The sequence below is a fragment of the plastid genome of Prunus mume, assembly GCF_029339155.1.
Source record: "Prunus mume isolate BJFU1210120008 plastid, complete genome".
Lineage (NCBI taxonomy): Eukaryota > Viridiplantae > Streptophyta > Magnoliopsida > Rosales > Rosaceae > Prunus > Prunus mume.
Genome location: NC_023798.1, coordinates 60,001 through 85,000, shown reverse-complemented (window position 1 = coordinate 85,000; position 25,000 = coordinate 60,001). Strand labels below are relative to the sequence as shown.

General features: G+C 34.1%; 30 protein-coding genes and 2 non-coding genes across 33 annotated transcripts in view. All coding sequences in view use genetic code 11, as the record gives it.

Moving 5' to 3' along the window:
- Nucleotides 1–531, top strand: part of rps3 (ribosomal protein S3) — a 657-nt gene extending 126 nt beyond the window's left edge. The window contains exon 1 of the mRNA in view: nucleotides 1–531. This exon is cut by the window's left edge and continues 126 nt beyond it. Within this exon, the coding sequence (YP_009020077.1) occupies nucleotides 1–531 (531 nt within the window).
- Nucleotides 532–678: 147 nt separating this feature from the next.
- Nucleotides 679–2,104, top strand: rpl16 (ribosomal protein L16). Its single transcript has 2 exons — nucleotides 679–687; nucleotides 1,706–2,104. The coding sequence occupies exons 1-2, from the start codon at nucleotides 679–681 to the stop codon at nucleotides 2,102–2,104; spliced, it is 408 nt and encodes a 135-aa protein (YP_009020076.1).
- Nucleotides 2,105–2,238: 134 nt separating this feature from the next.
- Nucleotides 2,239–2,607, top strand: rpl14 (ribosomal protein L14). The gene has a single exon. It carries the CDS (start codon nucleotides 2,239–2,241, stop codon nucleotides 2,605–2,607), a length of 369 nt encoding a protein of 122 aa, YP_009020075.1.
- Nucleotides 2,608–2,782: 175 nt separating this feature from the next.
- Nucleotides 2,783–3,187, top strand: rps8 (ribosomal protein S8). Its single transcript has one exon. The coding sequence runs from the start codon at nucleotides 2,783–2,785 to the stop codon at nucleotides 3,185–3,187; it is 405 nt and encodes a 134-aa protein (YP_009020074.1).
- Nucleotides 3,188–3,650: 463 nt separating this feature from the next.
- Nucleotides 3,651–3,764, top strand: rpl36 (ribosomal protein L36). The gene has a single exon. The coding sequence runs from the start codon at nucleotides 3,651–3,653 to the stop codon at nucleotides 3,762–3,764; it is 114 nt and encodes a 37-aa protein (YP_009020073.1).
- Nucleotides 3,765–3,910: 146 nt separating this feature from the next.
- On the top strand, nucleotides 3,911–4,327 carry rps11 (ribosomal protein S11). Its single transcript has one exon. It carries the CDS (start codon nucleotides 3,911–3,913, stop codon nucleotides 4,325–4,327), a length of 417 nt encoding a protein of 138 aa, YP_009020072.1.
- A 64-nt stretch (nucleotides 4,328–4,391) lies between these two features.
- Nucleotides 4,392–5,372, top strand: rpoA (RNA polymerase alpha subunit). The gene has a single exon. The coding sequence runs from the start codon at nucleotides 4,392–4,394 to the stop codon at nucleotides 5,370–5,372; it is 981 nt and encodes a 326-aa protein (YP_009020071.1).
- Nucleotides 5,373–5,608: 236 nt separating this feature from the next.
- On the bottom strand, nucleotides 5,609–6,835 carry petD (cytochrome b6/f complex subunit IV). The gene is made up of 2 exons: nucleotides 6,827–6,835; nucleotides 5,609–6,085 (listed from the first exon to the last, which is right to left on the bottom strand). The coding sequence occupies exons 1-2, from the start codon at nucleotides 6,833–6,835 to the stop codon at nucleotides 5,609–5,611; spliced, it is 486 nt and encodes a 161-aa protein (YP_009020070.1).
- A 208-nt stretch (nucleotides 6,836–7,043) lies between these two features.
- On the bottom strand, nucleotides 7,044–8,445 carry petB (cytochrome b6). Its single transcript has 2 exons — nucleotides 8,440–8,445; nucleotides 7,044–7,685 (listed from the first exon to the last, which is right to left on the bottom strand). The coding sequence occupies exons 1-2, from the start codon at nucleotides 8,443–8,445 to the stop codon at nucleotides 7,044–7,046; spliced, it is 648 nt and encodes a 215-aa protein (YP_009020069.1).
- A 122-nt stretch (nucleotides 8,446–8,567) lies between these two features.
- Nucleotides 8,568–8,792, bottom strand: psbH (photosystem II phosphoprotein). Its single transcript has one exon. It carries the CDS (start codon nucleotides 8,790–8,792, stop codon nucleotides 8,568–8,570), a length of 225 nt encoding a protein of 74 aa, YP_009020068.1.
- Nucleotides 8,793–8,910: 118 nt separating this feature from the next.
- psbN (photosystem II protein N) lies at nucleotides 8,911–9,042 on the top strand. The gene has a single exon. The coding sequence runs from the start codon at nucleotides 8,911–8,913 to the stop codon at nucleotides 9,040–9,042; it is 132 nt and encodes a 43-aa protein (YP_009020067.1).
- Nucleotides 9,043–9,103: 61 nt separating this feature from the next.
- On the bottom strand, nucleotides 9,104–9,211 carry psbT (photosystem II protein T). The gene has a single exon. It carries the CDS (start codon nucleotides 9,209–9,211, stop codon nucleotides 9,104–9,106), a length of 108 nt encoding a protein of 35 aa, YP_009020066.1.
- A 185-nt stretch (nucleotides 9,212–9,396) lies between these two features.
- On the bottom strand, nucleotides 9,397–10,923 carry psbB (photosystem II CP47 chlorophyll apoprotein). The gene has a single exon. It carries the CDS (start codon nucleotides 10,921–10,923, stop codon nucleotides 9,397–9,399), a length of 1,527 nt encoding a protein of 508 aa, YP_009020065.1.
- A 451-nt stretch (nucleotides 10,924–11,374) lies between these two features.
- On the top strand, nucleotides 11,375–13,390 carry clpP (clp protease proteolytic subunit). The gene is made up of 3 exons: nucleotides 11,375–11,443; nucleotides 12,248–12,538; nucleotides 13,163–13,390. The coding sequence occupies exons 1-3, from the start codon at nucleotides 11,375–11,377 to the stop codon at nucleotides 13,388–13,390; spliced, it is 588 nt and encodes a 195-aa protein (YP_009020064.1).
- Nucleotides 13,391–13,578: 188 nt separating this feature from the next.
- On the top strand, nucleotides 13,579–13,692 carry rps12 (ribosomal protein S12; one part of a trans-spliced gene, as the record gives it; the record has 2 gene entries for this part). Coding sequences YP_009020062.2 and YP_009020063.2 both cover nucleotides 13,579–13,692 — 114 coding nt within the window.
- Nucleotides 13,693–14,482: 790 nt separating this feature from the next.
- rpl20 (ribosomal protein L20) lies at nucleotides 14,483–14,836 on the top strand. Its single transcript has one exon. The coding sequence runs from the start codon at nucleotides 14,483–14,485 to the stop codon at nucleotides 14,834–14,836; it is 354 nt and encodes a 117-aa protein (YP_009020061.1).
- A 137-nt stretch (nucleotides 14,837–14,973) lies between these two features.
- Nucleotides 14,974–15,276, bottom strand: rps18 (ribosomal protein S18). Its single transcript has one exon. The coding sequence runs from the start codon at nucleotides 15,274–15,276 to the stop codon at nucleotides 14,974–14,976; it is 303 nt and encodes a 100-aa protein (YP_009020060.1).
- Nucleotides 15,277–15,448: 172 nt separating this feature from the next.
- rpl33 (ribosomal protein L33) lies at nucleotides 15,449–15,649 on the bottom strand. Its single transcript has one exon. The coding sequence runs from the start codon at nucleotides 15,647–15,649 to the stop codon at nucleotides 15,449–15,451; it is 201 nt and encodes a 66-aa protein (YP_009020059.1).
- Nucleotides 15,650–16,108: 459 nt separating this feature from the next.
- Nucleotides 16,109–16,243, bottom strand: psaJ (photosystem I subunit IX). The gene has a single exon. It carries the CDS (start codon nucleotides 16,241–16,243, stop codon nucleotides 16,109–16,111), a length of 135 nt encoding a protein of 44 aa, YP_009020058.1.
- Nucleotides 16,244–16,627: 384 nt separating this feature from the next.
- Nucleotides 16,628–16,701, top strand: trnP-UGG. Its single transcript has one exon. It is a non-coding gene; the product is annotated as a tRNA-Pro (tRNA).
- Nucleotides 16,702–16,845: 144 nt separating this feature from the next.
- trnW-CCA lies at nucleotides 16,846–16,919 on the top strand. Its single transcript has one exon. It is a non-coding gene; the product is annotated as a tRNA-Trp (tRNA).
- A 125-nt stretch (nucleotides 16,920–17,044) lies between these two features.
- On the bottom strand, nucleotides 17,045–17,158 carry petG (cytochrome b6/f complex subunit V). Its single transcript has one exon. It carries the CDS (start codon nucleotides 17,156–17,158, stop codon nucleotides 17,045–17,047), a length of 114 nt encoding a protein of 37 aa, YP_009020057.1.
- Nucleotides 17,159–17,334: 176 nt separating this feature from the next.
- petL (cytochrome b6/f complex subunit VI) lies at nucleotides 17,335–17,430 on the bottom strand. The gene has a single exon. It carries the CDS (start codon nucleotides 17,428–17,430, stop codon nucleotides 17,335–17,337), a length of 96 nt encoding a protein of 31 aa, YP_009020056.1.
- A 1,298-nt stretch (nucleotides 17,431–18,728) lies between these two features.
- psbE (photosystem II cytochrome b559 alpha subunit) lies at nucleotides 18,729–18,980 on the top strand. The gene has a single exon. The coding sequence runs from the start codon at nucleotides 18,729–18,731 to the stop codon at nucleotides 18,978–18,980; it is 252 nt and encodes an 83-aa protein (YP_009020055.1).
- A 9-nt stretch (nucleotides 18,981–18,989) lies between these two features.
- psbF (photosystem II cytochrome b559 beta subunit) lies at nucleotides 18,990–19,109 on the top strand. Its single transcript has one exon. The coding sequence runs from the start codon at nucleotides 18,990–18,992 to the stop codon at nucleotides 19,107–19,109; it is 120 nt and encodes a 39-aa protein (YP_009020054.1).
- A 22-nt stretch (nucleotides 19,110–19,131) lies between these two features.
- On the top strand, nucleotides 19,132–19,248 carry psbL (photosystem II protein L). The gene has a single exon. The coding sequence runs from the start codon at nucleotides 19,132–19,134 to the stop codon at nucleotides 19,246–19,248; it is 117 nt and encodes a 38-aa protein (YP_009020053.1).
- Nucleotides 19,249–19,366: 118 nt separating this feature from the next.
- psbJ (photosystem II protein J) lies at nucleotides 19,367–19,489 on the top strand. Its single transcript has one exon. The coding sequence runs from the start codon at nucleotides 19,367–19,369 to the stop codon at nucleotides 19,487–19,489; it is 123 nt and encodes a 40-aa protein (YP_009020052.1).
- Nucleotides 19,490–20,432: 943 nt separating this feature from the next.
- On the bottom strand, nucleotides 20,433–21,395 carry petA (cytochrome f). The gene has a single exon. It carries the CDS (start codon nucleotides 21,393–21,395, stop codon nucleotides 20,433–20,435), a length of 963 nt encoding a protein of 320 aa, YP_009020051.1.
- Nucleotides 21,396–21,609: 214 nt separating this feature from the next.
- Nucleotides 21,610–22,299, bottom strand: cemA (chloroplast envelope membrane protein). The gene has a single exon. The coding sequence runs from the start codon at nucleotides 22,297–22,299 to the stop codon at nucleotides 21,610–21,612; it is 690 nt and encodes a 229-aa protein (YP_009020050.1).
- A 559-nt stretch (nucleotides 22,300–22,858) lies between these two features.
- On the bottom strand, nucleotides 22,859–23,413 carry ycf4 (photosystem I assembly protein ycf4). The gene has a single exon. It carries the CDS (start codon nucleotides 23,411–23,413, stop codon nucleotides 22,859–22,861), a length of 555 nt encoding a protein of 184 aa, YP_009020049.1.
- A 406-nt stretch (nucleotides 23,414–23,819) lies between these two features.
- psaI (photosystem I subunit VIII) lies at nucleotides 23,820–23,933 on the bottom strand. The gene has a single exon. The coding sequence runs from the start codon at nucleotides 23,931–23,933 to the stop codon at nucleotides 23,820–23,822; it is 114 nt and encodes a 37-aa protein (YP_009020048.1).
- Nucleotides 23,934–24,695: 762 nt separating this feature from the next.
- Nucleotides 24,696–25,000, bottom strand: part of accD (acetyl-CoA carboxylase carboxyltransferase beta subunit) — a 1,476-nt gene continuing 1,171 nt past the window's right edge. Inside the window, exon 1 of the mRNA in view lies at nucleotides 24,696–25,000. This exon is cut by the window's right edge and continues 1,171 nt beyond it. Coding sequence (YP_009020047.1) covers nucleotides 24,696–25,000 — 305 coding nt within the window.

The window sequence follows — 25,000 nt, the reverse complement described above, 5'->3', positions numbered from 1 at the left end:
ATCAAAAATTATGTACAAAAGAATATGAAAATATCCTCTAATGTCGAGGGAATTGCACGTATAGAGATTCAAAAAAGAATCGATTTGATTCAGGTCATAATCTATATGGGATTCCCCAAGTTATTAATAGAAGACAGGACTAGAAGAATCGAAGAATTACAGATGAATGTACAAAAAGAACTCAATTGTGTAAACCGAAAACTCAACATTGCTATTAGAAGAATTTCAAACCCCTATGGGCACCCCAATATTCTTGCAGAATTTATAGCCGGACAATTAAAGAATAGAGTTTCATTTCGCAAAGCAATGAAAAAAGCTATTGAATTAACTGAACAGGCAGGTACAAAAGGAATTCAAGTACAAATTGCAGGGCGTATCGACGGAAAAGAAATTGCACGTGTTGAATGGATCAGAGAAGGTAGGGTTCCTCTACAAACCATTCGAGCTAAAATTGATTATTGTGCCTACGCAGTTCGAACTATCTATGGGGTATTAGGCATCAAAATTTGGATATTTGTAGACGAGGAATAATAAGAACTTACTTTACTTGTATTTAGTTCTATCTGGTGATAAAACAAAAAAGGCAAACTCTTTCATTCCTTTTCTGTTAAATAAAAAAAAAATGAACAATTCTATAAGGTTGAATAAAAATTCGATTAATCGTTTGATATAATTGCTATGCTTAGTGTGTGACTCGTTGGTTTTTTTAGGATTATAGGATTCAACAAAATCGACGGGCCCGTAGTACGAACTGATAACTATAGAACTAATAATCAACTCATCGCTTCGCATTATCTGGATATAAGGAACCAGTCAAGATATGATATATGAGTCATATCATTGTAGCAACTGAAATCTTTTTTGCATAAACACAAAAGAAAAACCAATCTGATTATGAGTTGTAAAGCAATAAAAGTATACAGATAAATGGAAGGGTGAGAGAAAGATAGGAAAAGAAATATCAATGATATATAATTCCAATATGTAAGGTCTATGAGTCATCTCATATAAAGGGAATGTAATAAAGCATCAATACTGATTGATCCATAATTAGACAAATCGGTGCATAGAAGAAAAAATCAAGAGCCCTGAGCCAATAAAGACTGAGAAGGTTGACTCAAGAAAAAATTTCATTCATTAATAAATTTCATTAAGGGCTCCGTTGTAGAATTCAGACCTAACCATTAATCGAGAAGTGGTGGGGACGACAGAACCTGTGAATGCATAAGATTCTATTGAAAACGAATCCTAATGATTCATTGGGTAGGATGGCGGAACGAACCAGAAACCTATTCATTTATTCTGAGAGGTCATGTCATAGACTAATCTTACAATTGAATGTTGAAAGAGTAAATATTCGCCCGCGAATTTTTTTTTATTTCTAAATTTTAGTCGATTCGATATGATAATACAAAGGAAAAAGAAAATAAAGATTCATTATAACGATAACGTTATATAAAAACGACATTATCTATAAATAGAAGACATGTTTAATTATATATTAAAACACAAAAAATTTTAAATTTATAATAGATATAGATATAGATTAGATAAAATTTAAAAGAATACCACGATTCCGTATATTATTCACCGTGTATATTATTTTTTAATTGTTTAATTCGCGAGGAGCTGGATGAGAAGAAACTCTCATGTCCAGTTCTGTAGTAGAGATGGATGGAATTGATAAACAACCATCAACTATAACCCCAAAAGAACCAGATTCCGTAAACAACATAGAGGAAGAATGAAAGGAATATCTTATCGAGGCAATCGTATTTGCTTCGGTAGATATGCTCTTCAAGCGCTTGAACCCGCTTGGATCACATCTAGACAAATAGAAGCAGGGCGGCGAGCAATGACACGAAACGCACGCCGCGGTGGAAAAATATGGGTACGCATATTTCCAGACAAACCCGTTACAGTAAGACCTACAGAAACACGTATGGGTTCGGGGAAAGGATCTCCCGAATATTGGGTAGCTGTTGTTAAACCCGGTAGAATACTTTATGAAATGAGCGGAGTAGCAGAAAATATAGCCAGAAGGGCAATTTCAATAGCGGCATCCAAAATGCCTATACGAACTCAATTCATTCTTTCGGGATAGGGATGTAGAAACAAAAGAAAGGGGTCTTTTGTATGAAAAAAAAATTGCAGGTTTTTTGTTTTGAACAAATAATATTTCTTTTTTTTTATTTAGACCCTTGCATTGAAAACAAAAAAAATCGATAAAAAAACGATATGATTCAACCTCAAACCCATTTAAATGTAGCGGATAACAGCGGAGCCCGAGAATTGATGTGTATTCGAATCATAGGAGCTAGTAATCGACGATATGCTCATATTGGTGACGTTATTGTTGCTGTAATCAAGGAAGCCGTACCAAATACACCTCTAGAAAGATCAGAAGTAATCCGAGCTGTAATTGTACGTACTTGTAAAGAACTCAAACGCGACAACGGTATGATAATACGATATGATGACAATGCTGCAGTTGTTATTGATCAAGAAGGAAATCCTAAAGGAACCCGAATTTTTGGCGCGATCGCCCGGGAATTAAGACAGTTAAATTTCACTAAAATAGTTTCATTAGCACCCGAAGTATTATAAGGGAAGGCCGTAATATAGTTATAGTATTTGGTATTTGAATGAAACCGATTAATTAGTAGATTGTTTATATATCACGTATATACCTTTAATAATTCAGAAATAAAGATAAATAAAAAAAGAAAAAGAGCATGTTGATTATATCAAAATTTGGGGGCAACAAAAATCTTAGTTTATCATGAGTAAAGACACTATTGCTGACATAATAACCGCTATACGAAATGCTGACATGAATAAAAAAAGAACAGTTCGAATACCATCTACTAACATCACTGAAAATATTGTTAAAATCCTTTTACAAGAAGGTTTTATTGAAAACGTGAGAAAACATCAGGAAAGCAATAAATATTTTTTGGTTTTAACACTACGACATAGAAGAAATAGAAAAGGATCGTATAGAACTGTTTTAAATTTAAAACGGATCAGTCGACCCGGTTTACGAATATATTCTAACTATCAAAAAATTCCTAGAATTTTAGGCGGAATGGGGATTGTAATTCTTTCTACTTCTCGAGGTATAATGACAGACCGAAGGGCTCGAATAGAAGGAATCGGCGGAGAAATTTTGTGTTATATATGGTAATCTTTCTGATAGACGAATTATACGAAGAACTTTCATATTTGTGAAAAAAGAGAAAGGACAACTTTATAATATTACCCCTCTTACATTAGTTGATACTTCAAAGCGGTTTTACCTGGAATGAAACAAAAAAAGATTCATGAGGGTTTAATTACTGAACAACTTACCAATGGTATGTATCTTCCGGGTTCGTTTAGATTTGAGATAATGAAAATATGATTCTGGTTTTTGTTTCGGAAAGGATTCGACGTTGTTTTATACGTATACTACCAAGAAATAGAATAAAAATTGAGGTAAGTCCTTATTTCAACCAAAGGACGTATAGTTTATAGACTCCAAAGCAAAGACTCGAATGATTCGGTGGTTTTTTCAATTTCAACATTCTTTCGTGGGGATACAATTCGAAGTTAAAAATTTCAAGAAACTTATTTTCTTCCAATAAATAGTAAGAAAGGGAATGACAAATATGAAAATAAGGGCCTCTGTTCGTAAAATTTGTGAAAAATGTCGATTGATCCGTAGGCGGGGACGAATTATAGTAATTTGTTCCAACCCGAGACATAAACAAAGACAAGGCTAATCTTTCTAAAGCAAAAAAGACTCTCGAAATCAAAAGTAACCGATGTACAGATGTACAAATAAATAAGTAAAAAAAATAAGGATACGTTTTGACATGAAATGGATATATCCATATATCTCTGACTTATATTTATGAGATGATAAAATATGGCAAAACCTATACCAAAAATTGGTTCACGTAGAAATAGACGTATTGGTTCACGTAAGAATGCGCGTAGAGTACCAAAGGGAGTTATTCATGTTCAAGCAAGTTTCAATAATACGATTGTGACTGTTACAGATGTACGGGGTCGAGTAATTTCTTGGTCCTCCGCCGGGGCTTGTGGATTCAAGGGTACAAGAAGAGGTACACCATTTGCCGCTCAAACCGCAGCAGGAAATGCTATTAGGACAGTAGTGGATCAAGGTATGCAACGAGCAGAAGTCATGATAAAAGGCCCGGGTCTCGGAAGAGATGCGGCATTAAGAGCTATTCGTAGAAGTGGTATACTATTAAGTTTCATACGCGATGTAACCCCTATGCCACACAATGGCTGTAGGCCCCCTAAAAAAAGGCGTGTGTAAAAATAAACATTGAAGAGATTTCAAGAGAAATAAATAATTCAATGATTTGATCAAATAATATACTATGGTTCGAGAGAAAGTAACAGTATCTACTCGGACACTACAGTGGAAGTGTGTTGAATCAAGAGCAGACAGTAAGCGTCTTTATTATGGACGCTTTATTCTGGCCCCACTTATGAAAGGTCAAGCAGATACAATAGGAATTGCGATGCGAAGAGCTTTGCTCGGAGAAATAGAAGGAACATGTATCACACGCGCAAAATCTGAGAAAATACCACATGAATATTCTACCATAATAGGTATTCAAGAATCCGTACATGAAATTTTAATGAATTTGAAAGAAATTGTATTGAGAAGTAATCTATATGGAACTCGTAACGCGTCTATTTGTATCAAGGGTCCTGGATATGTAACTGCTCAAGACATTATCTTACCACCTTCTGTGGAAATCGTTGATAATACACAGCATATAGCTAACCTAACGGAACCAATTAATTTGTGTATTGAATTACAAATCGAGAGGAATCGCGGATATCGTATAAAAACGCCAAATAACTTTCAAGACGGAAGTTATCCTATAGATGCTGTATTCATGCCTGTTCGAAATGCGAATCATAGCATTCATTCTTATGTGAATGGGAATGAAAAACAGGAGATACTTTTTCTCGAAATATGGACAAATGGAAGTTTAACTCCTAAAGAAGCACTTCATGACGCCTCCCGGAATTTGATTGATTTATTTATTCCTTTTTTACATGCAGAAGAAGAAAACTTACAGTTAGAAAACAATCAACACAAAGTTACTTTGCCCCTTTTTACTTTTCATGGTAGATTGGCTAAACAAAGGAAAAATAAAAAAGAAATCGCATTGCAATATATTTTTATTGACCAATCAGAATTGTTCCCCAGGGTCTATAATTGCCTCAAAAGGTCCAATATACATACATTATTGGATCTTTTGAATAACAGTCAAGAAGATCTTATGAAAATTAAACATTTTCGCATAGAAGATGTAAAACATATATTGAACATTCTAGAAATATAAATAGAAATATAAAAGCATTTCGAATAAATTTTAATGGGTTATTTAATTTTTTTTTTCTAAAGTTTTTGTATAAAAAGATAAAAATGAGTTTTGAATCTTTAGCACAATTAATATATTCGGAATAGGTCCAAAATTAAATTGAATAGATGTATCTAGGGAAAATTCACTTTGAAGCGACTATTCCCTAGATACACACGTGGTAATATATTTTTTTTTTATTTCACAATTGAATCAATTTAAAAAAGACCTAAAGTTAAGGACTTATCAATAGGTAGTGTTGCTCCAATACCCAACCAAAGGGCTACTGCAGTACCAATCAAAAAGACGGTTGTCGCTACGGGACGACGAAATGGATTTTGGAATTTATTAACATTCTCCAAAAAGGGTACTGTTAATAATCCCGCAGGTACTGAAACCATTAAAAGAACACCCAATAACTTATTTGGCACTGTACGAAGTATTTGAAATACGGGAAAGAAATACCACTCAGGCAATATTTCCAAAGGAGTTGCAAACGGATCCGCGGGTTCACCAATCATTGATGGTTCTAGAACCGCTAAGCCTACATTACATGCAATAGTGCCTAAAATTACTACTGGAAAAATATATAAAAGATCGTTTGGCCATGCGGGCTCTCCGTAATAATTATGACCCATCCCTTTAGCCAATTTAGCTCTTAACACAGGATCATTCAAGTCAGGTTTTTTTGTTATTAGGATAGGTGAATTATTTTATTTCCATCCCCCGAAAGAACCGGACATGATAATTTTTCATCATCCAGCTCGAGCACGAATCAGACGAATCTAATGGATCCATATAAAAAATAAAATCGCTATGTTATCCATATCCACTCATAATCCACACATATATGAATGATTCGATGTAAGAAAAAGGATTCCCTTTTTCGAAGTTGCAACAACTACCCATTGCAAGGAATTCAGTTCTTACAGATAAATGCTCAATACCCAAGTAGGCTTACAAAATTGATCATGATCAAATGCTTTATGGGTCGTCTTATATCTTGCAATTGGCCTTTATCCCCTAAAATATCGAGACTTTTTACATACAAAGCAAAGGATTTACTTGTTACTAATATAGTCTAGCCTCTGTTCTTCTTTAGATCCCTTGTTTCACTCCGATAGTATCATAAATCGAGTCAATGCAGAGGAAATGAATACATTTCTATACTATTTAGTAAGTGAAATATATAAAACATAATCCGGATTATGCCAATCACTTATTCTACTGGATCGGATCTTACGGAGCCTGTTCATATCATACACGACATGATCGGGTCTGATCATAGAAAAGATTCTCTTCAAACGAACCGGCCTATCTTCTGTATGGGGCTTACGCGGTGGTTGGAACAAAGACACATTTTTTGTTGTGAATTAAAATGTGGCAGATAGATAAGGGCATACATCTGCAAGGCCCGATCAATAGTTCAAGTCACACACTCCCATAATCCATTTTATCTTCGGAAAATTCGCTTCAACTATGAGTGTCAAAAAAATAATACATTTTTGTAGAGTTGAAGAGAAATATCCCAATACATGTCTTATTCTTTTCAATAATCCATATTTGTAGCAATGAAATACTATTGTTCCTACCCCAAGTGATAAATGATTGATTACAGATGGTATATATTCTTTATAAAGGACCAGAAATCCTTTATAAAGGACCAGAAATACCTTGCTTACGTATCATTGGGAAGTGCATTAACATAAATACGGCAGTAAGAAGAGGTAATACAAAAGTGTGTAAACTATAAAAACGAGTCAAAGTGGATTGTCCCACACTAGCACTTCCGCGTAATAACTCTACCAGGGGCGAGCCTATTACAGGAATAGCGTCTGGTACGCCTGTTACAATTTTTACTGCCCAATAACCAATTTGGTCCCGAGGTAAGGAATAACCAGTTACACCAAAAGATGCGGTCAATACACCCAAAACCACACCTGTAACCCAAGTCAATTCGCGAGGTTTTTTAAAGCCACCGGTTAGATACACACGAAATACGTGCAGGATCATCATTAGGACCATCATACTTGCCGACCATCGATGAACCGATCGGATTAACCAACCAAAATTAGCTTCAGTCATTATATATTGAACAGAAGCAAAAGCCTCTGTAACGGTCGGACGATAATAAAAAGTCATAGCAAACCCTGTAGCTACTTGTACTAAAAAACAAGTAAGCGTAATTCCTCCTAGACAATAAAATATGTTGACGTGAGGAGGAACATATTTACTAGTTATATCATCGGCAATTGCCTGAATCTCAAGACGTTCTTCGAACCAATCATAGATTTTATTGAGATAGGTAAATCACGGAGACTCCCCCCCGGAGAACCGTATATGAAAATTTCATCTCATACGGCTCAAACAGAAACACACAAATACTAGTTCTAACGGATGTGTGTAATAGAAAGTTTTAAATTTCTTAATTCTATGATTCATTTTTTCTGAAGATACGAAAGAATAAAAATCCGAAAACTCCTCTTTGTGGTTATAATGCCAAAAAATCAAGTCGGCTCATTCGTCTATATATTGATCGTTATAGGCCTCTTGAATCTTCTATTTACCTATTTTATTTGTTGTTATTTATGTGTAGTGCGGCTTTACTGCTGTTTTCTTTATTATTGATAGGAATTATCTTGTTAAGACCCTATTAATTGATTAAAACCTCAGATTCATACTAGAACCACGATGATTCAATAAAACCCTTTCAAACTAAGTCCCAAAATTCCCTGAGTAAGAACCGTTGGATCATCACTTATTCAATGAATAGATATAATGACTAAAAATCCAAAGAAACCTTTGTCCTTTGATCAAAATAAGCCTAAACGAAAGTTTAGTTTGAAAAAAAAAAAAAAAATTTCGAAGTCCGGCCACGAGGTCTAACTATTAAGTATGAATCATAGTTCTAATACTTTGTAATCTATTTCATATATATATTCCGTGCTCCAGATACTAGAATGAATATCCGACGAAGTAAAACCATCTCTATCAAGATGACAGACCCATTCTCTGTACTATCCATAGGATCAATTATACCAAGTCACACACTCATATTCCGGAAATACAGAAACAAAGAAATTCCACGGTCGAACTACCAAAATAGAATGGGATAAAAATCATAAACCTAAACGCTTCATTTTGTATTGAAAAAGCCAGTTAATGGTTCTTGTGAATCTAATTCATTGAAATTCCATCCAGTAAAATGGAAGAATTATAAATCTCCAAAATAATCGATAGGAATATCGCAAATAGAGCCATTGCGAGACCCATCAAAGGAGTAGTTCCCCACCCAGGAGCTACTTTACCATATTCTGAATTCAATGGTTTCAATAAACTCCCTGCATTAGTTCGTTTGGGGCGGCCAGATCTAGAACTACCCTCAACGGTTTGTGTAGCCATAATATTTTATATTCAGTAAGATCTGTTGACTTTGTATACCATTCCGTTGTAAATAAATGATCTTATCATAGATCCATTGTGGTCTTAAAACTATATAATGTCTTAAAACTATATAATAATGGAAACAGCAACCCTAGTTGCCATCTTTTTATCCGGTTTACTTGTAAGTTTTACTGGGTACGCCTTATATACTGCTTTTGGGCAACCCTCTCAACAACTAAGAGATCCATTCGAGGAACACGGGGACTAGTTGAAGTAATGATCCTCCCAATATTGGGAGGATCATTACTTTCAATTGAGATAATGAAAAATCATTTCACCTTTTTAGTTGGAACTTTAGGCGGTTCTCGAAAAAAGATAGCGAAAAAAATTATTCCTAGAGTTGAGACTAAAAGGAATGTATAAACCAATGCTTCCATAGATTTGATCGTGGTTTACAATTATAGCTTCCATACCTGTTTATTGGGGATCGTCTCCCGGATAAAAAAAGAACAAGAGTCAAAAGTCAAAGAAAAGGCAGTGATTCAAATCAAGATTTATCCGGTACCCTATATCAAATCACAAAATAAAAATGAAAAGTAACAAGTAACAAAGCAATATTGTATCAAACTACTTGTCTTCTTGTAGTTGGATCTCCGAGTTTTTGGAATGCTCCAAATTCCACTTGAGCATCTAAATCTGGATCAATACCAGCAAAAACATCTCTAAACAAGGTTCTAGCGCCATGCCAAATGTGTCCGAAGAAGAAGAGCAAAGCAAACGAAGCATGCCCAAAAGTAAACCAACCCCTTGGACTGCTACGAAAAACACCATCGGATTTCAAAGTAGCACGATCTAATTCAAAAATTTCACCCAATTGAGCGCGTCTAGCATATTTTTTCACAGTAGCGGGATCACTATAACTGACTCCGTTGAGTTCGCCGCCATAGAACTCGACAGTTACACCTACTTGTTCGACACTATATTTTGATTCTGCCCTTCTAAAAGGAACATCGGCTCTAACAATTCCGTCTCCGTCTACCAAAACAACCGGAAATGTTTCAAAAAAAGTAGGCATACGACGTACAAAAAGTTCGCGCCCCTCTTTATCTCTAAAGATAGGATGTCCTAACCACCCAACAGCTATTCCATCCCCGTTGTCCATTGAGCCCGCTCTGAATAACCCCCCCTTTGCCGGATTATTGCCAATGTAATCATAAAAAGCCAGTTTTTCAGGAATTTTAGACCAAGCTTCAGATAAACTTTGATTTTCAGCTAACCCAGCACCGATTCTGCGATATATTTCTTGTTGGAAGTATCCTTGATCCCATTGATAACGAGTGGGACCAAACAATTCAATCGGGGTAGTTGCTGAACCATACCACATAGTTCCGGCAACTACAAAAGCTGCAAAAAAGACAGCAGCAATACTACTGGAAAGGACAGTTTCAATATTTCCCATACGTAATCCTTTGTATAGGCGTTGAGGTGGACGGACACTAAGATGGAATAGACCCGCCAATATGCCCAATGTCCCTGCTGCAATATGATGAGAGGCTATTCCTCCCGGAACAAAAGGATCAAAACCCTCCACACCCCACGCTGGATTTACGGATTGTACCCTTCCTGTTAGTCCATAAGGATCGGACACCCATATCCCAGGACCATACAACCCTGTTACATGAAATGCACCAAAACCAAAGCAAGCCACCCCGGATAGAAATAAATGAATTCCAAAGATCTTAGGCAAATCCAAAGAGGGTTTTCCTGTACGTTCATCAGTAAATATTTCTAGATCCCAATACACCCAATGCCAGATAGCTGCCAAAAAGCACAAGCCAGAAAACACAATATGTGCTCCGGCCACACCTTCGTAACTCCAAATACCTGGATTCGTTACAGTACCCCCTGTGATACTCCAACCGCCCCATGAATTGGTTATTCCTAAACGAGTCATGAAAGGTATAACGAACATACCCTGTCTCCACATTGGATCAAGAACAGGATCAGAAGGATCAAAAACTGCTAATTCGTATAGAGCCATCGAACCGGCCCAACCAGCAACCAGAGCCGTATGCATTATATGGACAGCAATCAAACGGCCGGGATCATTCAATACAACGGTATGAACACGATACCAAGGCAAACCCATGGAAATACCCCCTTTATCAACGAAAAATAGACACAATGTAACTTTATTGCATTGGAAAAAAATATGCTGTGGACCGTGGATTATCTTGGGGAAAGGATTAATATTTGTTTGATTCTTTTCGTAATAATTACTTTTAGTAATAATGAAACTATTTTGTTCGTAGGAACAAAAAGAAGCAGATCTATTCTACACCCGATAAGTACCAATACGCAATGGTAGGGGAGTTGATACCATTTTATATGAGTGAATGCATATATATATATTTGTTCATCATCCAAAGGACTTATTTGTAAGAATTTTCCTTTATTCATTTTGTCTTCTTTATCTTTTTTTATGAACTTTATCAATCTATGGATAAAATATGATAAAAGGCCAATATTATTAGGACAATAAACCCATTGTTACGCTTTCACATCAAAGTGAGATATAGTACTTAATTTTCTTTTATTTAATGCCTATTGGTGTTCCGAGAGTACCTTTTCGAAGTCCCGGAGAGGAAGATGCATTGTGGATTGACGTATAGTGCGACTTGTCAGATATATTGGGTCATATGGTATTTCCCCGTTCTCTTCCCCGATCGAGATATCCTCCCTTTCGCCCAAGAAAGATTGATTGAATTATCAAAAATTTGGAGCGTGAAGTGCATCTATTTTTTCGGGAGGGTATACAGATTAATATTATCAATTAGAATAATTTATGGTTGGCTTGGTTAGGCCAATAAAATGAAGTATCCAGGCTCCGTTTAGAAAAAAAACCAATGGGTAATAAATATATTTATGATTACTATTTATATCATATTCTATTTCTTTATAAATAGAAGTGATCTCAAACTGTTAATCAATCGAGTAATATGATGAATGCGGTGAATATTTGTTGTAAGACATGAAATAAATTGAAAAAAAAAAAAAGGAAGCCGTAGCAAAAGGACGTGGTATTGGGGCATTTGTCCTATATGTGCAAATCCAAATCGGGCGTATCTTTACTCGGAGTAGAGCATAAACCTAAAAAAAATTGAAGAAGCCCATTCAGTAACAAGAAAATTACATCGCGATTTAGATTGTATCTCGATGAAACAATACATCAACGAGAAGTTAGTTAGATAAGTTTAGTAAATTTTTTTTATAGATAAACAAAACAGGCTAAAAACCACCCTTCTTGAAAAATGAAAGAAAAGCCCCTTTTTTATAAGTTAAAAGCCTGTTATGAAAAAAAAGTGCTAGAATCTACATTTACACATTGATTCTTTTTTTTCGTGATTTTTGTTGAACCGTATGCATCAAAAGGTGCATGTACGGTTTCTAAGGGATACAACTTTATCCCAATCAACCGACTTTATCGAGAAAGATTACTTTTTTTAGGACAAGGGGTTGATAGCGAGATCTCGAATCAACTTATTGGTCTTATGGTATATCTCAGTATAGAGGATGATACCAAAGATCTTTATTTGTTTATAAACTCTCCTGGCGGATGGGTAATACCCGGAGTGGCTATTTATGATACTATGCAATTTGTGCGACCAGATATACAGACAATATGCATGGGATTAGCCGCTTCAATGGGATCTTTTATTCTGGTCGGAGGAGAAATTACCAAACGTCTAGCATTCCCTCACGCTTGGCGCCAATGAGTTTTTTATTTGATTTGAGAGAAAAAAGAAGACTATGCCTTCGCGCTATATGAAATATAAATATTAAGTAATAATAGCATGGCACTTCGAATTCGATATAAGAATTTTTTTTTTACCCTTAAATTATGTATCGAAAGAGTAGTATGAGATAAAAGGCATTTCCTATTTTATACGACCTATCGGGAGTCCTATTTCAGCGTCACAAACTTTTTTGTTTTCACACCGGGAGCTCTTAATCTTAACAATATTTATGTTATGAAAAAATATGAAAATAAAAAAAAGAAACTTTGGGATTGCTAAATAACAAACGAAATAAATATATAAAGCAACGGAGCCATCATAGTATTTTTGAACTACTCCAAAAAGAAGGGTGGTTATTGGATCATTTACCAACCTGAGTCTGATAGACCCTATATTTATTTATTTTAAATTTTTTCCATGTAAGTGTAAGTAAGGTAAAAAAAAAAAGTGAATTCCATTATAGAGCCGTATGCAATGCGCAAAAGAAGATGCCTGTACGGTTGTTCAATTATATCTTTTTTTATTATTATTCTTTATCTCTTCACCTTTCATTATGCGAGATAGAATAAACATTTATTATGTTATATCATCAGGGTAATGATCCACCAACCTGCTGCCTCTTTTTATGAGGCACAGACGGGAGAATTTATCTTGGAAGCGGAAGAACTACTGAAGCTGCGCGAAACCCTCGCAAGGGTTTATGCACAAAGGACAGGCAAACCCTTATGGGTTGTATCCGAAGACATGGAAAGAGATGTTTTTATGTCAGCAATAGAAGCCCAAGCTCATGGAATTGTTGATCTTGTAGCGACTGAATAAAAAAGAAAAAATAACAAGGATTTCACACGAATTCGTTATTTGAGATTTTATCTTCTTACCGGATTTAATATTCTATTATTTAATATTCTATTAATTAATCTCATTAATCTATTAATATAGAAATAAAATAATTCATAAGCATCCGGTTAAGATCGATCTAAACCAGCCCATTATGTATATGATTCAACATGCCAACTATTAAACAACTTATTAGAAACACAAGACAGCCAATCAGAAATGTCACGAAATCCCCCGCTCTTGGGGGATGTCCTCAACGACGAGGAACATGTACTAGGGTGTATGTGCGACTCGTTCAGATCATGGGCTAGGACAAAAGAAAGAAAACAATTGATCCAGTATCAACGATCAGTACCAGTGAATAGGATAGAATGGAAGAACTCCAGTCAATATCTAAAAATAAAAAAGATCTATCCTTCTCTTCTATTATGGTATCAAATGTATGGTTTCCGTTGGTGCAAATCCAATCACCTCAATTTAAAAATTTTAAATTTAAGATGAGAAAGAATTCTCCATTGATAGCAAATGGTATCCATTAAGCAGGGGAAATCCTATTTTAAAAAGCAGAAAAATTTTGCCTTACTCTTGCAAGAACGGACTAACAGGGTCAGCTACCCAGCTAATCTTCATAATTAAATACCGTTACTGTATAAGTGGATCTCGTTGTGAAAGACCTAGTACTGGATAATTTTGGGTAGAGCCAAAGAGTTTGAACTGTACAAGTTAACAATAACATTGATTAAATGAAAGAAAGAAGGGCTCCGGTGTATAGAGAAGACCTCACCGTTTAAGAAGTAACCATAGAAACGATGGAACCCACTATATCCATTTATATTTATTACTTTTTTATTTACTATGTGTTTTTCTAGTATCAATACAATTTTTTTTTATAGGTGAAATGCCTAGAAAAAAAGAAAAAATCGTGGTCGGGAAGGTTATAATAGCAAAAGCCATTGGAATTTTTATTTTATACATTGGAAGAATCCGTTTTGTTATTAATAGACTAGGACACGGGAAGAGAATAACTGAAAGAAAGGAAATCGATTAGTTATTCATCAAAGTTTCATTTATTCAATGACCAGAATTAAACGAGGGTATATAGCTCGAAGACGTAGAACAAAAATCCGTTTATTTGCATCAACCTTTCGAGGGGCTCATTCAAGACTTACTCGTACTATTACTCAACAGAAAATAAGAGCCTTGGTTTCGGCTCATCGGGATAGAGGTAGACAAAAGAGAGATTTTCGTCGTTTGTGGATCACTCGGATAAATGCAGTAATTCGCGAGAATAAAGTATACTTTAGTTATAGCAAATTAATACACAATCTGTACAAGAGACAGTTGCTTCTTAATCGTAAAATACTTGCACAAATAGCTATATTAAATAAGAGTTGTCTTTATATGATTTCCAATGAGATCATAAAATAAAGAGATTGGAAGGAATCCGTTGGAATAGTTTAAATGGAGTTCCCTGGAGAATGAACTCTGGGAAGGTAGAGTAGAAATTAGTATGATAAAATATGATAAAGTCATCAAAATGAAGAAACACGTTCAATAAAAAATATTTATTCTTCTCCAATTTTTTTTTTTTTCTTACGAGTTGACTCGCTTCTTTCAAATTGTTTCTCATTATTAAGAAAAGGTAACAGAGATAAAATACGAGCTTGTTTTATAGCAATAGTAATTAATCGTTGTTGTTTTAAGGTCAACCTATTTACCCGTCTAGATAATATTTTTCCTTGTTCGCTAATAAATCGACTAATTAAACTCATGTTTCTATAATCAATTCGATCCCCCGATTGGATCGGAGGCAAACGCCTACGAAAAGATCGCTTGGATTTAAGAAGGATTCGCTTGGATTTATCCATGGTTTGTTTATTCCTTATCCTGAAAATCCCAATCCTATTTCTTAATTCTACATCATGTTTGATCCGATCGAAATAGGATTGGGTTTGTTTATATTTAAATAAATATATGTTATATATAATATGTAATTTTTCATCTTCCTTGGAAGACTGACACACGAGCGGTCGGTTCGATCTATTTCTTTATCTCCCCATGAATCGTATGTTTGTAACAACAGGGACAGAATTTTCTCAATTCCAATCGACCGGGCGTATTGTGTCGATTCTTTTGAGTAATATATCTGGAAATGCCCCTTGATTCCTTATTAACACGATTTCGAAGACAACTGGTACATTCCAAAATAACGGTTACTCGGACATCTTTACCCTTGGCCATGAACCTCCTTTGGTTTATGATTCACTCAATTCTTTAATTTTCCGATCCGAAGCAAGGAAGAATAAAGGACAAAAAAAAAAAATAGAAGCAGGTAACTCGAAATCAAATTATAAAAGAAAGATTTCGTTGAAATCAATATAGTAATAATAAGTAATATAATGATTTCTAACTATATTTATAATTAAGAATTGCCGTACAGTATTTTCAGTTAAGTATCTTGTATGATATTGTTGCCCCAACCATCACATTTTTATTTCCACTCTATTATTAATATTAATTTAATTTGAGCCTGGGCCCGAGTTCATAGTTTCACTGAGGGCGAAACCGCTTTTTCTTTGTTTTTTTTTTAGAATAACTTATTCTAAAAAAAAAACAAAGAAAAAAAGAAGGCAAGGGTAGGGATTAGTTACAGAGATTTGATTGTATCTCTAATCTTCTTCCCCCTTCTCATATCAATAACTAAAATGAAAAAAAGGGGAATATCAACGCATCCGGAAAAAAACGATTGATCTCTATCAATAAACCTGCCAAAGACCCGAACCATAAAGCACTTACTACCGGTGCCACGGAGAGATATGTTTTTAGATCTCGCATTTTAAAAACTCCTCTTTCTTTATTCGTTATTGTAATTTTATTGTAATTTGTAATACATAATGGTAATACATATATGACCAGATGTGTATATGTAGTTAATGACTGACCGCCTGTATTTGTACGCGGAGTCCCTAATTAAAATTAAAATGTACAAAATAGATATTTCTACCTGAAATTACTAAAAATATTAATTTTTTATGGTAGGTTTCATATTTATTTCATACTTTATATAATATAAGTCTTTTAATATATTATATGTTTGTTATATGATATATGAGACCAAAAAGAAGAAATGAAAAGAGAATTTTTGTATATCAATGGAGGAAGTAAAGATGTGGAAAACAAGACAGGGATTCTCTACAATGACACTGTAGACCAATTGAAAGGGATGTAGCGCAGCTTGGTAGCGCGTTTGTTTTGGGTACAAAATGTCACGGGTTCAAATCCTGTCATCCCTACCTATTACTTATCCTATGAGCAGTAACGAGGGATCAATTGAGATAAATTGGACATACATAATAAATCTTTAATTTTATGATATATATGCAAGATGAATTGGGGTCACAAAATCTTTATTGTGATAATGTAATAATGATAATAAGGCGCTCTTAGTTCAGTTCGGTAGAACGTGGGTCTCCAAAACCCGATGTCGTAGGTTCAAATCCTACAGAGCGTGATTCTGTGTTCTTGTTAATCGCGTTAGGTCGAAAATTACACTTAAATAATTGAACAGCAATCTAAATTTGACCTCCCGTGGATTAAAGGAAGTAGGAGGTCAATCAAAAAAGAGATGTTAATTAATCAAAGGTCCAACTGATCACCACGTCTGTATTGTAAATATGCAGTTACGAATAATCCGGCCAAAGTAATAGGAATTAGACCTAAGACGATTCCAAATAGAAAAACTTCAATCATTTCAATTTGTTTGAAAGGGGAAAGGGGAGGTAATATTTATCCTTAAATATTAATCTGTATTGACTATAAATCTCAATGACCAAGAATTGGAAATTGATACGTTAAGTAACTGTAGAAGATATGAACTGCCATAGAAAGATTTTTTTTATGAATTGTTCATGTTCATTTAATTAATTTCAAATAAGTCGTATCTTGCTCAGACCGATAAATAGAGCTGAGGTGATAGTCAAAGCTGCTAGTAGAAAACCAAAATAACTAGTTATAGTAGGCATGAAAAGGCTAAATGAAATATGTTCTTTTTATACATATGTTTATAAAGCACTTCCCTAAGTTTCAATTTTTGAAAGATACGAGGATAAGCAAAAATACCAACCAATTGAAAGAATAAATTCAATTGAAAATGTTTGATTCATCTATTATTATAGACGATACTAACAAAAATAGAGTAACATAAGTAAGAAATCGATTCATCATTTGTGACATTTACCCATGTCGCACTTTTGAATCAACAGATTCATCGGTCAACTCTGGAGTTGACTAAACTAATATATGCATATAACTAATACATGTATATATATATAGAATATTTAAATTAAAATTATAAATAAAGTAATAATAAGAACTTTTTTTTATAACTTTATTCACAAAATTAAGCTTTCTTTGAATCACTAATCACTGTGGAATAAAATTGGAAAATCATTTTGATCGTTTTTTATTGTATCGAAATATCGAATACATTTTTTTTTTTCGAACTACAAGTGCCCTTGTAATGCACTTTATTTTTTTTACTTTAAAGTGAACTCAGTAGTAGTTCATTCACATAATCTTGCGATTGAAAAGAAAAAAAGTATCGCATGATAAGATCAATCGAAACTAGGTTTTACATTTTTTCTTTCCATATTAGAAAGCCCACTCTTGTAATTAGGTCAAGAAGGACCCCCCTTTTTCCTTTGTTTGGGTCTAATATCTAATACAATAATGCGTGCATCACGAATATTGATTATTTTTTTATTTATTCGTTGTTCTCTTTCTTTTATTGAACTACTATTGTTACTTGTTACTGGGCGGCTAACCGATTCCTAAAAAAAAGGATTCCAACAAAAAACATCTTATACAACCACAAAAAGGATATTTTTAGATGTAACATCTAATTGAATCGTGAGAATATGACAATCTCCTTCATAAATTATTGGAAACCAACCCGTCGGATTCACATTTTACCTGATCTTCAGTTTCTAGTCCGAAGTCAATAATGAAGAAAACCCTTATACTACAGGAATTTGAGGAATTTTCTATTAAATGGTACAAAATGGTACAAAATTCTACATCGACAAGCAACAAGAAAAGAAGAAAGAAATTATCTAACACTTCATTTCGATACTGATTGTGAAATTGCATTGCTGTGTCAGAAGAAGGATAGCTATACTGATTCGGTATACTCTAAAGACACCCTTGGTACAATATTGACGATCTCACAAAGATTTTATTTCAGTTAATTTCCATTTACTGATTTCATCTTTTACGGAATCGACCCCCCCCCCTGACTGTACAAGAATATGCGGAGCTCAACATGTCTGGAAGCACAGGAGAACGTTCTTTTGCTGATATTATTACCAGTATTCGATACTGGGTCATTCATAGCATTACTATACCTTCCTTATTTATTGCGGGTTGGTTATTCGTCAGCACGGGTTTAGCTTACGATGTATTTGGAAGCCCTCGTCCAAACGAGTATTTTACAGAAAGCCGACAAGGAATTCCATTAATAACTGGCCGTTTTGATCCTTTGGAACAACTCGATGAATTTAGTAGATCTTTTTAGGAGGCCCCAATGACTATAGATAGAACCTATCCAATTTTTACAGTGCGATGGTTGGCTGTTCACGGACTAGCTGTACCTACCGTTTTTTTTTTAGGGTCAATATCAGCAATGCAGTTCATCCAACGATAAACCTAATCCGAATCATAGAGCTATGACACAATCAAACCCGAACGAACAAAGTGTTGAATTGAATCGTACCAGTCTCTACTGGGGGTTATTACTTATTTTTGTACTTGCTGTTTTATTTTCCAATTATTTCTTTAATTAAAAAAAAAGAATATAAGAATTCTCTTATCCCATTCGGAAAGATATCATCTCATAATTATCTATGGCTGTTTATGTCTCGAGCATGACCACTTGATAAAATGTGGAGGAAAGTAGGACAAATGGCCGATACTACTGGAAGGATTCCTCTTTGGATAATAGGTACTGTAGCGGGTATTCTTGTGATCGGTTTAATCGGTATTTTCTTTTATGGTTCCTATTCTGGATTAGGTTCATCCTTGTAATAATCGGATGAACTGAGTTGTAGACATGAAAGCATAAGAACTCAACGGGATCCCCCTCGAATCAGACAAGGAAAGAGGGGGTAGGTCCCGTTGAGTTCTTAATAATCATAATATTTTTTTTTATAGATGTTTCAAAAACCTCCACTTTTTCTGATAATGTTTTTGAAAAATTAACTTCGTTAAGGGATTCAGGACATCTGTTACTCAATAGTATCTGTCAATACTTAAAACGAAGAAGGAATCACTCTATTTACTCTTTTTGGATGACTCACAATTATATATACTATATATTTCTATCTAATAGCATAGAACCTTACTCTATTTAATCTAACAAATATTTAATCTAATAAAAGTTAAAATTTTTTTTTTTGAAATTGAAGAAGTTATATTTGCTCAATAAACTTACCTATATTTATTTTTGTTTGTCCACTACCACTATTTACGTAATAAATCTAAAAAAGATTATGATAAACCTATAAAAAAATTTAAACTAAAAATAGAAATTTTTTACGAGCGGGATCGAGAATCATTATTAATTCGACACAAGAAAGGGTTGTGGAAAATTCCGTTTCTTGTGTCAAGGACTAGTAGACGAACAATCCCCCCTAAAATCCTTTGTTCCTCTCATTTATACTTTGGTTTATATTCTCCGCTTATTTATCTTTTGTTTTGATTCTATTCAAATATAAAACTATTGATTCGTTCTATATCATACCGTTTGAATTTGGATTGAAAAAACAAAAGATAAATAAGAGTTAAGTAAAATCAAATAGTCTTCTTCACAATATACTATGACCAGTAATGCGGTATAAGTAATTCCCGAAATCCGGTAGAAGAAAGAATATAAACAAGCAAAAATTTTTTGATTATACATAATTACATAACATAATTGCCAACAAAAATTTGTTTATTTTTAGAGCTTGATGTTGATAAATCCGCGGATCTAGAAATTCATTTCGGACAATTGAACCTTCTCAAACTGTTTCTTTTTAAGAACCAAAAAGATTTGTGCCAAAATAACAGATGCCAAGAATAGCAAAAGACCCTGGACACGTAATGGATCTTGAAGTACTATTTCCGCATCCCCCTGACCAAATCCACCCACATTAGGATTACTCGTTAATGGTTGATCAAGTTGGATGGATTCGCCCTCTGAAACAAGAAGTTCCGGTCCTGGAGGGATAATATCAACCACTTGACGTCCATCCGATGCACCTGCTATGGTTATTTCGTACCCCCCTTTTTCTTTTCGTATGATTTTGCTTACTATACCTGCTGCTGTAGCATTATAAACATTATTGTTACTCTTGCTCCCGTCGGGATAAATCTGACCCCTTCCCCTGTTCCCGCCTACGTATATGGGATATTTTAAGAAGTGAACATCTTTCTTAGTAGCGGGGTCCGGGGAAAGAATAGGAAAGGTGATTTCACTATATTTCTGACCAGGAACAGGACCTATCACAAGAATATTTTTTTTAGTGGGGCGATAGCTCTGAAAAGACAGATTTCCTATCTTTTCTTTAATCTCGGGCAAAATACGATCGGGAGGGGCTAATTCAAACCCCTCGGGTAAAATAAGAACAGCCCCTACATTCAAAGCTCCTTTTTTACCATTAGCAAGAACTTGTTTCAGTTGCAGATCATAAGGAATTCGAACAACTGCTTCAAATACAGTATCAGGAAGTACCGCTTGTGGAACCTCGATATCCACGGGTTTATTAGCTAAATGGCAATTGGCACATACAATACGGCCAGTCGCTTCTCGTGGATTTTCATAACCCTGCTGTGCAAAAATGGGATATGCATTTGAAAGGGGTGCCTGAGTTATTATATATATCATGAGCGATACGGAAATGTATCGAGTAATCTCTTTCTTTATCCAAGAAAAGGTATTTTTAGTTTGCATGGTCCAATCATTGATCCCGAAAATTTATACAATAAAATTAGGCAGGTCGCTAGTATAGTTCCCTATCTATAATTTTGCTATTTACTTAAATATAAATAATTTTACTGGAATATTGGAGGAATCCCTTGGATGGGTAGAAAGAATAAGTACAATTTTGAATGTTTTGCTTATCCACAAAGTAACAAATATTATAATTGGATCGTTCGATCATTTTTCAGTCATTCATTGAATGATAAATCACTACAAGTGAAGGAGATACACGATTTAAATAACGAAAGATCCAATATTTAAAAATTGTATCTAAAATGACTGGAAAAGTAGAAACAAGACCGGATATAATTTGATCATTATGAGCAAATCCAAAATCTTTGTAGACAGAGCCAATCATTAGTTCCCAACCGTGGGGCGAATGGAATCCTATACATAAATCAGTTAATAAAAGAATAGAAAAAGCTTTTATTGTGTCGCTTAAGTTATATAGGAATTCTTGAACCCAAGAGTTAAGAATAACAAGTTCTTCATTACCTATAATAGAATAACCACTTAGAATAACGAAACATATTATATTTGTCGAGAAGTGTAAAATTGTATGCGTGCGATCCTCATTGTGCATCTTGATCAATTGGATCGTTTCTTTGTAGATTTCGATGCGAGGCTTTTGTAAATGTGCTTCCGGGTATTCCTTTAACATTTCGTCCAAACGTAGGAGTTCCTCTAAGTCTATGAATTTTTTTAGAATACTCTTTTCTTGAATATCATTCAAAAAGATTTCGGATTGCCTAGTATTCCACCAATTAGTAACCCAAGATTCCAGACTTTTATTAAATGAGAGAGAGATCCACCAAGGCAAAAATACTATAGACGCAAGATATAGAAGGGAAATTAATACTTTCTTTTTTGCCATTTTTTCGTCTGTGAATTTTTTAATTTTTACTGAACGCACCTCGTTCGTCGACTCTATACGATACTAATATTTCTATCAAGCATAAGTTCTATTACAAGTTATCGAGCCCATGAATCTATTTCCGATTTTTTTTTGTGATTCAGTACAGTGGTTAGTCCTTGAATTTAGAAAGAATACAGAAATAGAATAAGAAAAAGCCCACTTCAAATTAATAGTAGTCGGATTGCGAGACGAAAGAACTCCCGTTCTATCAAAATATCAAATATTTCTAAAAAAAAAATTCTTTACTTTATTATATTATGATTTATTATGAAATGTTTTGTTTTAATATATGATGAATCTAGTATTTAGATTTGTTACTGAATTGAGTTAAGTGGGTTTACATACGCATAAAAAAGGTTGTGGACACAAACTATTTTGTTTTAGAATTATTTCGTAACGTTTGCTTTGGCTCGAATAAGCGTTCTGAAGAAACTTCAGTCAAGTTATGCTATATAAAAAAACGAGGATTCTTGAGTTTTTTCTCTCTTGCAAAGTATTCATTCTTCAGTTCCTTTTTTCAAAATACTTCAATTGGTACACGCAAGAAATAGGCCAATTCAGCAGCTTTTTGCTCAATTTCTCGTGGAGTCAAATTCTCATCAGTACGAGTCAAGGGAATGGCCCCCTGGCCTTTGATTTCCATATAAAGGACACGACGAGCATAAATACCTTCTTTAATTTCTATTCTGATGGACTGAATGTCTTTCATAAGGAATCGGAGGAATATGCGACGATTTTTTCCAGGAAATCCCCAACGAAAAATACACACTACGCCCTCTTTTATATCGAATCGATCATAACCACTACCTACATTCCACGAAATTGTGCACCACAAATAAGAGCTAATAAAAAGACCTGCGATCCCATAGAAAGACATCACGATCCCTTGTGGAAAAAAAATTATTTGCTGAGAAGGAAATAAAGATATAAAATTCCTACCAAAATAACTGGACGTTCCAACCAATAAAAACCCTAATGAACCTAAAAAAAGAATAAAGGCCCAGCAGAAATTACTTGTTTTTCGAGACCCCGCTATAAGTTCTATCCATATACGTTCTGATCGCCAACTCATACTATAACTAGACCTAGTTGCATTTTATTGGAATTGGGAGAATAACAAAAATAAATTTTATTTTACTTTTTTTGTTTCCGAAGTAACTCTCATCAACCAGCACTATTATGATGTGAACGTTTAGGGGTAATTCATCGAATTTCTTAGATCCAAACTAAAATAGTAACATCCCTTTCACATGATTTCCGAATACATATATATATTGACTTTACATTTCAGAAATTCTCCCCGATCCCGATCCATTTGAAAATAGTTATAATTCATTTACCCATAATATCATGTTTATACATACATAAGAGCTTATGCCCGAAGGAAGCCACATGTTATACCATATTCTACTAAATAGATATCCGTGTTATGATCCAAGTAAGTCTTGAAAAAAAAAAAAGATTCGTCCTTATTGTATCTAAAAAATCTTGTTTTTTTGAACATAAAGAGATAAAGAAGCCATTGCAATTGCCGGAAATACTAAGCCCACTAAAGGCACAAAAATTGAGGGGAAGCTGTTGAGAGTTATCATAGAATGGGTACCTCGATTTAATATTTAATATTTGTACCTGTTATTTATTGTTATATTTATTGTTTTAGATTAATATTTTAACCTTATCCTTATATTGTTATAAAGATATATTATAATTTATATATAATTGTTATATTATACTAAGTATACCTAAGTGAGTATATATACTTAATAGGGAGTATATAAGTATATGTTTTAATAAATATATATTAATTAATAAAATCCAATAAATATGTAAATAAATGGACCTATAAATCTTTCTACATGTTTCTACATGAAATATATGTATGATAATCCACCCTTTATATTATTCGTATTATTAGTTATTATCTTGTTCTTGTCTTATAAATTTAATAATTTTATAAAATTTACTAAAGAAAGGATTTATTACAAATTCTCAAAGAATTCATTATAATAATACGACCCAACAAAAAGGATTTTTAGTGGGGGGGGGGGGGATTTTGGGGAGATATAGAAAGATGCAAGACCCTGTTAACCAATTTCACGGAAGAAAGAATTCACTCTTTTATTTTGTTTAATAGGGATTTCCTGGTTAGTAACCAGGAATATCGATAAAAAGATGATCTGGATGATTCTTTCTACAATTAAATCTTATGTTACCAAAGAAAAAATCCATTCTTCGTATTTTTACTTTGATTCCTATAAATTAAATAACTACTTGATCACCACACATAAAAAATTTTATTAAGTTTTAATAAATTAATACTCTTATTAAATTAAGACTCTAAGGCTCCACTTGATCTAATTTTGATTCAAAGGAAAGAAAGCATGTAGCCGAAATAACTCACCCAGAACGCCCTTTAAAGGATTACGTGGTACGATTGGATCGAATAAGCCCTTATGGAATAAATATTCAGCCACTTGTGAATCCTCAGGTACTGTCTTATTCAATGTTTGTTCAATTACTCTTTTACCCGCAAATGCAATGTAAGCATTGGGTTCGGCAATAATGATATCTCCCAACATACCAAAACTGGCCGTCACCCCACCTGTGGTAGGGGATGTAAGGATTGATACATAAAATAACTTTTTATTTGATTGATAAT